Genomic DNA, 9523 nt, shown 5'->3' with positions numbered 1-9523 from the left:
TTGTTGTTGTTGTTGTTGTTGTTGTTGTTGTTGTTGTTGTTGTTGTTGTTGTTGTTGTTGTTATTAGTCTATGATAAGCAGGAAATACCGCCCTCTACAGGTTATTATTGGAAGCACAACGTGGTGACGTTTCACCTGCGACACGCACGCATCTTGCAAACAGTCATGCGCAGATCGCAACGTTGTTGTYGCTGCTGGTTGAAAGTGTTGTAAACTACAGATTACCGTGCGCCGCCGCTCCGTATCAGTTCTTTGTGAGTTTGTTTTTGTAAAGTTGGAGCTTTACGCGGGGGAGGAGGGTGCACCAGGAAGCGGAGCAGCGTGAAGAACGGGCTCCTCTTCCTCCTTCTTTCTGACGGAACTGAGAGGCAGCACGGGCACTGCCATGTAGCTCCGAGGCAGAAGAATGAGCAGTCAGCACGCTTCAACAGATGGGACTGATGACTATACTGTGCAGCAGGAAAATGAACTAGAAGCCCTCGCTTCTATCTTTGGAGATGATTTCCAGGATCTGCGGAAGAATGACCCTTGGAAGGTAACACTTTTTAAATTATTTTTACAGTGAGCTGGACTAAAAAGTTGTTATGAGTGCTTCTGTACAAGAATAAGATGCAGTATATACCCTATAAATATCAGTGAGTCATCTTTGACTTGATTTTCAGGTTAAAAGGCCTCCAGAGGTACACCTGTGCCTGCGGCCAAACGGGCTGAATAATGGGCAGGAATGCTACGTGACGGTGGACCTACTGGTGAAATGCCCTCCAACTTACCCGGACGTGTGAGTACTGATCTCAGCTGACCTTCACCGTTTCATTTCTAGGATCAGAAAGCACTGGAAGATGCTCGATATGCTGCTGACTAGCTGCTGCAAAGTGGAGAGTGTCTGGAGAATTGATAAGATGATAAAACTGCATCCTAGAGTCAGACATGCATGAATCTTTTTATTAGAAATACTTCATAATAGGAGTGTGTGTAAATTATTTCTCACAGTTATTAATGTTGTATGCATWAAAAAAAAACCTGCACCCTCAGGCCTCCAGAGCTGGAGCTGAAGAATGCCAAAGGCCTTTCAAACGAAAACCTCCAGAACCTCCAGAGTGAACTGGCCAAGCTGGCAGCGGTGCGGTGTGGGGAGGTGAGGAGGCGCAGAGATGCAACGTAGAATTGCATCCGAACAAAGATTTCCCATAAACCGACCGGCTTGTCCCGACAGGTGATGATTTACGAGCTGGCCGACCACATCCAGGGCTTCCTGAGCGAGCACAACAAGCCCCCGCCGCGCTCCTTCCAYGAGGAGATGCTGAAGAACCAGAGGAGGCAGGAGGAGAAACGAGCTCTGGAGAAGCAGCAGAGGATGGACCAGCAGCGCAGACAGGAGGAGGAGATGGTCAGAAAGCGAGACAGTTAATGTCGTTTGGGTTGACGCTGTAATGCAAAACTGTATTTAAATAATTTATCTTTCACAAAGACAAAACCATATTAACTTTGACGTGCAGATCTTTCAAATACACAATTAAAACAGCTTTATATTTAAGAAACATGCATTCATCACATAACTGGCATATTTTTTCTTTAAACTTGGCTCAGCCAAAGTGAAACAGGAAGTGACATCAAAGGGGAGCTATTTAAAAAATAAAACTCCCTGGTATGTGTTTATTGAAACATTATTTGAACTCTGTCTCTTCTYCATCTCTCTGATTGTGGCTCGAAGTAATTTTAAAGAAGCATCAGATTCTTCTCTACAGTTTGTGTTAGCTGTTGTAGCAACGCTTTGTTCATATTCAGACATTCCCCTTTGACATCACTTCCTGTTTCTTCACATGCAAATATCTCAACAACTGTCCTCAGCAGCATGAAACATTTTTTTTCAATATATTATTAATGTTATCTTTCCAAAAATACATTAATATTCGTTTAAAAAATGATATCACAGACATTTTAAAATCCTTTTTAAATAACCCTTTTTATTTTGATGCATTGTTTTGACTGTAGTTTTCTTCTGYTCTCGTAGGAAAAAGAGATCATGGCTGAAATTCAAAGGAGGGAGGAGGAGAAACGAGAAGAAAAGAGAAGAAAGGAAATGGCCAAACAGGTGTTTGTGCAAAAGTTCTTCCGTAGATTGTTTAGTGACGTGTGCACATTCACCATCGTTTCATTGTTAAGAAGTGTTCAACCATCTCCTGTTGTCAGGAGCGACTGGAGAGCACAGAGCAGTCTGTCTCTGTGTTCGGGAGCCCACCCAGCTCTGGTGCAATGACTCCCGAACTGATCGAGGCCAAAAAAGCTGCTATCAACCGCCGTCGTACTGCCTCCAGCACACGCCACAGGTACATGTACAAATACTCTACAATTATTTTTAATATTAAACAGAATAAATAATAAAATGTTAATTCCCAGACGTGATACGGTTAACGAAGACGGCCCTCGCCCGCAGGAGCTTCTTCACTTCAACAGCAGCACTTTTGGAGAGCTTGTCGTCCACAAAGGGAAAAGTTTAGGTGAGYTTTATCAGTCGATCCTGTTCATTTAGCTCTTCTCAGTGAGCCAAACCAACACTCGAATGTTCAGTTCAGTTCAGTTAGTTTATTAACTTCTTTAAAAAACAACAACATAAATTCAACACACAACAAAAATACAAATCATAAATGAAAGGTAGCAGAAGAAGAAAAAAATATTGTATCTGCCCCTTTCTCTCAAATAAATAAATTCAATCAAAAATAATTTTTAGTTTATAAAAAAAAAAGAAAAATAATAAAGGTTTAACTCCTTGAACAACAATTCATACATTTGCATATTTCTCCAGCAAATTATTCTTTATCATTCTCTTTAATCTACACATTGATCTGGCATTTTTAATGACATCTTCCAGATTATTTCATAATCTTATACTCTGGACTGAAGTACTCCGTTCCTTTTAAACTGGTTCTAAATTTGGGTTTAACAAACATCTCTATCCCTTTGAGATTATAACTTTCTCTTTTAACAAAGTGTAGTTGAATGTTTGAAGGTAATGTGTTTTTATGAGCCCTGTACAKGACTGATAAAATACCATAATTAAATCATAGAATTTCAATAACTTCAACTGATGGAACAATGTATTTGATGGGTGATAGTAATGCTTTCTGGTGATAATTCTTGCAGCTCTTTTCTGTAAAACAAAAATTGTTGAATGTGTTTCCGACAGGTGAAAGCAAGCGACTTGGCCGGAACGTTTATTGCGGGTTTGAAGCAAATTCTGGGGAGTTTTCAGTGATCTATGAGTGGTCGCTGCGCTGGAGCCAAAAGATGGGCAAGTTTTTCACCAGCCAGGAGAAGGGGAAAATTGAGAACTGTAAAAAGCAGGCAAGAAATGAATAAATAAAACACAGAAATGTAATGTAACACTTCTAGAAACGTTAGTTCACCACAGTTTAAACTGCTTTGTAGATCCACGCGGCAGAGAACGAGTTCAACTCCCTGCTGCGGCTGGACCATCCTAACCTGGTGCGCTACATGGCGCTGAGCTCCTCTGAGAAGGAGGACAGCCTCGTGGTTGACCTGCTGGTGGAACACGTGGCCGGGGTCAACCTGAACCAGAGCCTGATCAGCCAGAGCCCGCTGTCGCTGGATAAACTCGGCCATTACGCGGCGCAGCTGCTCTCGGCGCTCAACTACCTGCACTCCAACTCCGTGGTGCACAAGCAGCTGGGGGCCTCCAGCGTGCTGGTGGACTCCGAGGGCAACGTCCGGCTGACCGATTACAGCTTGTCCAAAAGATTCGCGGAGATCTGCAAAGAAGACATCTTCGAGCAAGCCCGCGTGCGTTTCTCTGAGGATACAGCGATGCCGACAAAAACGGGGAAGAAGGGGGACGTGTGGAACCTGGGGCTGATGCTGCTCGCGCTCAGTCAGGGGAAGGAGGTGAAGGAGTATCCTGTGACGGTGCCCAGCAGCCTGCCTGCTGACTTTCAGGACTTCCTGCACAAGTACGTATTTCAACACAATATTTTAGCCTCTAAAGCAATTGTTCAGATTGAAAGCCCGAATCATGCGCAGAAAACTGATCAAGTTCTCAGTTAAATATTTATTTACAGATCTAAAGACTGACTCTGTCTGTGCCTTCTGAGGTCTAAAAACAAAATGGCCATGAATCATGTGTTCTTACAGTGTTTATAGAAAACCTGGTCACACCCTGGATATGATGTCATAGTAAACAAGGAAGTACTCTTACAACAGCTCTACATTCCTAAAATATCAAACATTCTGTGTTTACACTGCTGGAGCGAGGCACATGTTAAACTAGACATAGGTTTTTACGATGTAAAAAGAAGTGTGCATTGCCTTGTAGCATGCCATTTCAGCATGCCTTTGCCTGCAGCTTGAACTGTGACAAAGTTGAAATGTGTTTGCTGATCAAGTACCAGCTTGTGCCTGCCAAGTCAGCAGTTGTTTGTAATGAGGGTAATTGTGTGAGAATACGACAATTAGAAAATATGTAGTTTAAATGAAATATTTTGTTTATAGCTGGGATTGAACCCTGATCTCCCACATGAAAGCCCATAGTGTTCACCATGAGACTATAGGAGCTGTTGCAGTAGGTACTCCAAGTGTTAGGTTTGTATGTGTGCTGAAAGAGGCCATATTGCCAATGCAATTGTTGACACTAAACTGCAATATATTACAACAATAAAGGAATATTAGGACAATATTATAGTGAAAGATTAAAATACAATYATGTTTGTATTGTAAACACTGAACTACTGAGTTTAAATATTATTAAACTAYGGTGCAGTACTGAGTAGAYACAGCATGGGKCAGTATTGGACGCATACAAGGCTCCATTGACTCCCATTATTTGATTTCAAACATTAATATTTCAAAAACTATAGGTTGTACAGGCACCAAAAGGCATAGCAATCATTTGGCACAGGAGCTTTACAGATTTAAATTACAATGGCAGCTSTAGGACAAAGTATRCARGAGGAGAAGCATGCCAAAGTGGAGATGACTTGGATGGGAAACGAATCACAATAGTGTGCATTGCATTGGCATTGCACACTGATAAAACCTTGTTGATTCTCTTACTGTTTAAAGTAGATGATTACAATCGATCACAAAATATAAAATATAAGACTTTATCTAAACTTCAGTTAATCAGCCATAAAATATCCAACAAGCTCATCTATCATAAATAATACAGTATTCTTCTGGACAACTTGTTCCTTTCATTTTTACTTTATTGGTAACACTTGTTCACTCGTACATGATCATTTGAAAGAATAAACACAGTTTAGTCAGGACTTCAAGTTAAATCAAGCGGAAAAAGAACAGTGTTTTGATTTTGTTTAACATCTGCCTAAAATTATGACAGCCCTTTGGTTCCAAAGACACAAAAATGAAAGAGAATGGAAACAAAAAACATTTCACAAAACAATTACACAAAAAGAAAAAATTAAAATAAAAAAGGTATATAAACATAAAGCAGAACAGAAAACATAGCAACACAAAAGCTTTATTCCAAAATCATGAATATTGGGTAAAAACAGGAAGTTCACACATTGAGTTGATTTGGTTTGTTTGGACTGTTTGTTCGAAACCCCATGTTGTGAGCAGATCATGAGCGCAGTATTTATTTTCATTTCATTTATTGTTTGTTTAGGGACAAGTGTCAACATTAACATACACTAAATTATGTATAGCCGAGGCTAATTAGCAACAAAAGTCCCTAGATCGGCTTTTAGCAAATAAAACAGTTTAAAATACAGTTTAAAAAGAATAAAACATTACAGTATTAGGACAATTAAATAAAACAAATTAAAAACAGATAATAGTTATTCATGACTGTAAAACTGGTTCTCCTTCAGAAAAATTTGATCTAAAATCTGTAGGTAGGGAGTTCCACATGTTAATCCTCAAGCAGAAAAAGCTGTTTGACCCGAAGAAGTTTTTGAAAAAGGAACTCTTCAGTTCCTAAATCAGTAGAATGAATTATTCCATCTCAGTGTTGCAGGTTTTTGTGTCAGAACTGCCTGAAATCCCTYGGTGCCGTTTTGTTGTAGATGTCTGTGCCTGAATGATGCTGAACGCTGGACGGCTCAGCAGCTGTTGGACCACGCTTTCCTCAAACCTCCTTCACCTAAAAACCTGCCTCAGGACCAGGAAACCAGCCCAGAAGGTCCGCTCATCTCACAGTTTGGCTTTGTCTGTGGATTTTTTTTTTGTGTCAAACCAACTAAAGCGTTTTGGTTGATCATTTTCCAGATCTAGCCGTGGACTTTGCGTCGTCAGTCATCCCCCGCAGCTCCATCCTCCACGCTCCGTTCACTTCAGGGATGCAGAGGCAGTTTTCCCGCTATTTTGATGAGTTTGAGGAATTGCAGCTTCTGGGAAAAGGAGCTTTTGGTGCAGTGATAAAGGTAAACTTCACTGATTTTTCACATGTGGACTTGAGATGGGTATGACATTAAAATGACTTTTTTCGCTTCACGTCTAGGTTAAAAACAACCTTGATGGTTGTTATTACGCAGTGAAGCGCATCCAGGTGAACCCGGCCAGCAAGCAGTTCAGACGGATCAAAGGTGAGGTGACTCTGCTCTCGCGCCTGAACCACGAGAACATCGTCCGCTATTACAACGCGTGGATCGAGCGGCACGAGGTGCCCTCCACGGGGGTCCTGAGCAACACGGACAGCTCCGAGCCCCCGAGCGCAGCCGGCAAACATCTAGGGTGTGGCAATCCGCCRCAGCGCCTCAACGAGCTCGGCCTCCCTGACGACGTGGAGGACGTCGCCCCGCCTCCGGCTCTGTCCAGCTCCGTGGAGTGGTCCACCTCCATCGAGAGGTCCTCCAGCGCCAAGTGTGGCGGACACCAGTCGAGTGAGGAAGACGATGACGACGATGACGAGGATGAAGATGAAGATGATGTATTTGGAGCTTCTTTTTTGTAAGTTTTTATTTATTAGTTATCCAGGGGTAAGAATTTTGTCACATATTTGTCAACACGTCATTGACGGTTTTGTCCTTTTTTTTGTKTTGTTTTCACTCAGGCCATCAGATAGCGAATCAAGGAGCGACATCATCTTCGATAATGGCGATGACGGTACAGACGAGATGTCACAGGTGTGAGAATGTTTCACCTTGTTGTGTGAGAGCTGATTGGGCATTCACTCTGTTTTCTTTTTTTTTTTTTATTAAGGCAATTTTTTTTACAACCTAATCCTTCATACATTAAAACATACTTAGGAGATGGGTGCTGTTACTTTTGCTTTAGGTTACTTTTATAATAAAATATTTAACTTTAGTTACAAATTTTCTCCATAGAAATGCTAATTTCTTCAAAAACATTACGTTTATGCTTTCTTCTTATTATTTTTTATTTATATATTCATTTAAAACAAAAGAACATAAATTCAACATACAACAAAAAAAAATCATAAATTAAATGAAAGGCAGCAGAAGAAGAAAAAAATCTTATGATTTCTGCCCCTTTTTCTCAAATAAATAAATTCAATCAAAAAAAAACATCAATTTACAACGTACAAAAAAAAATTAAAGAAAAACAATAAAGATTTAATGCCTTCTTGAGTAACAATTCATACCTTTATACACATACATACTGTATTTCTCCAACAAATTTACCTTTATCATTTTCTTAAATATACACATTGATCTGGCATTTCTAACATCAATTATGTCGTCTTATGCTACTTCTACCTTAGTTTTGTTACATTTAGCCTTTAGCTAGTGGTTAGCAGATTTTGTACTACTTTTAGCTTTAGCTAGTGTTTGGTTATTTTGGGTTTTTAGCTAGTATTTTGCTCTTTTTATTTTTTTATTTAGTGTTCTACTTCTTTTTGCCTTAACAAGTCCGTTTCCAATTTTTCAACTAATTTTAGAAGATATTCAGCATTTCTACAGAAAATGCTATTTCTCCAGTTAACGTTAAAATTGTTACTTTCAAGCTTGTGCTTTAAACAAACTGTTTTTCTCTGCAGGTTGAACCAAGCAAAAGGCCAGCGACTGACACAACCGAGAGCTCAGACTCTGACCGACTTCTCTCTATAGCACATTATTTGTACATACAGGTAAACCTCTGTTTTTATCTACTTTTACCTTTTAAAACCTTTGCTTTTACATTTTGCTTTTGTTCTAACTGGTGTCTCGTGGTCCCAACAGATGGAATACTGTGAAAAAAGCACTTTAAGAGACACAATAGATCAAAGCTTGTACCTAGACCAAAATCGGTTATGGAGACTGTTCAGGGAGATACTGGATGGCCTGGCTTACATCCATGAGCAGGTCAGAATCGATCAAATAAGAAATCTAATGATTGRATTCATAATTTTATCACTCATGATCCCTTTCCTTCAGGGCATGATCCACAGAGACTTAAAGCCGGTCAACATCTTCCTGGATTCGCAGGACCATGTGAAAATTGGAGACTTCGGCCTGGCTACAGACCATCCTGCCAATGTGGTACCCAGATTTAATCTCTGCCCAGCTGAAAATCAGGAAAAATAGTCGGGATATGATCTTGAACTTTTAATTTTCTAACAGGCTGCAGGTAAATTTGATCTGGAGGAGAACATCACTGCATTGACGCCCAAACAGGACCCAGCAGGTAGAGAACTCTTTAACTGAGCTTTTAGAGCAGCGAATGCAAATATTCCTAATATGAAAAGTGAAGTTATTTTTGTGTGTTACGTTAAGGTAACATGACGGGCATGGTTGGCACTGCRCTTTATGTGAGTCCGGAGGTTCAAGGAAACACCAAAGCCACTTATAACCAGGTAAGAAAACAAAAATTCCAAGTTAACTTTGTTGTGTCTCTTTAATTGCATCTAATCCTCATTCTGCCCACAGAAAGTTGATCTGTTCAGTTTGGGCATCATACTCTTTGAGATGTCCTACCGGCCGTTTACCACAGGTGCGGAGCGCATCTCTGTTCTGAGCCAGCTGCGAATGGTACGTCAGGAGAAGCACAGGGAGATCTTTCTAAAAATCCCCAAATAATTTCCAAACTTTTTGTTGGTGCAGGAGTCCATCACATTCCCCGAGGATTTTCTTCCACACGAGCAAGGAAAACAGGTAAGAACAGCTGTAGCACTCTATGAATCAGCCTTTTCCCCCTAACACACACACATATTTGTTCTTCTATCCTCATGGGGACTTTGCCTTGACTTCCATTCATGTACTGGTCATTTTTATATCCTACCCCTGACACCTTACCCTAAACTTAACAACTCCAGCACACACCTGACCCTAAACCTAGCCTAAACTCAATTCACACATTAGTCCTAAAGCTAATCCCTGACACATCAACAGTATTTCCCCCAATGAGGAACGGGTTTTTGTCCCCATAAGGAGCAGTGGGTCCTCACAAGCCTGTGTGTACCTAGCCTAGTAAAAACYWGCCCCTTGTTCTTCGGAAGGGAAACTAGATTTGAGCAGAACTGCACAGGAAGGCGAGGGTCAGGCTAGTGTGTACCAGGAAAATGGTCAAGAATCATCTCCACCAGTTAGCAAAAGCATTTACACACACACAC

The 9523-nt window shown here is 40.7% G+C and overlaps 1 protein-coding gene across 1 annotated transcript in view; it reads left to right on the top strand.

The window, feature by feature from the left end:
- Positions 1-36: 36 nt before the first annotated feature.
- Positions 37-9523, top strand: part of eif2ak4 (eukaryotic translation initiation factor 2 alpha kinase 4) — a gene marked incomplete at its 3' end in the record, with an annotated part of 11283 nt that continues 1796 nt past the window's right edge. Inside the window, 20 exon segments of the mRNA XM_014012042.1 lie at positions 37-535; positions 663-778; positions 1033-1135; positions 1214-1387; positions 2012-2092; positions 2191-2327; positions 2398-2498; positions 3185-3342; positions 3427-3965; positions 6039-6154; positions 6241-6395; positions 6473-6921; positions 7025-7097; positions 7973-8062; positions 8154-8276; positions 8349-8453; positions 8535-8598; positions 8688-8767; positions 8841-8942; positions 9015-9065. Of these exon segments, the coding sequence (XP_013867496.1) occupies positions 407-535; positions 663-778; positions 1033-1135; positions 1214-1387; positions 2012-2092; positions 2191-2327; positions 2398-2498; positions 3185-3342; positions 3427-3965; positions 6039-6154; positions 6241-6395; positions 6473-6921; positions 7025-7097; positions 7973-8062; positions 8154-8276; positions 8349-8453; positions 8535-8598; positions 8688-8767; positions 8841-8942; positions 9015-9065 (2946 nt within the window).

Source organism: Austrofundulus limnaeus, unplaced genomic scaffold, assembly GCF_001266775.1.
Source record: "Austrofundulus limnaeus strain Quisiro unplaced genomic scaffold, Austrofundulus_limnaeus-1.0 Scaffold2, whole genome shotgun sequence".
Taxonomy (NCBI): domain Eukaryota; kingdom Metazoa; phylum Chordata; class Actinopteri; order Cyprinodontiformes; family Rivulidae; genus Austrofundulus; species Austrofundulus limnaeus.
Note: the sequence above shows the minus strand (reverse complement) of the source record. Positions and strands in the feature narration are given on the sequence as shown.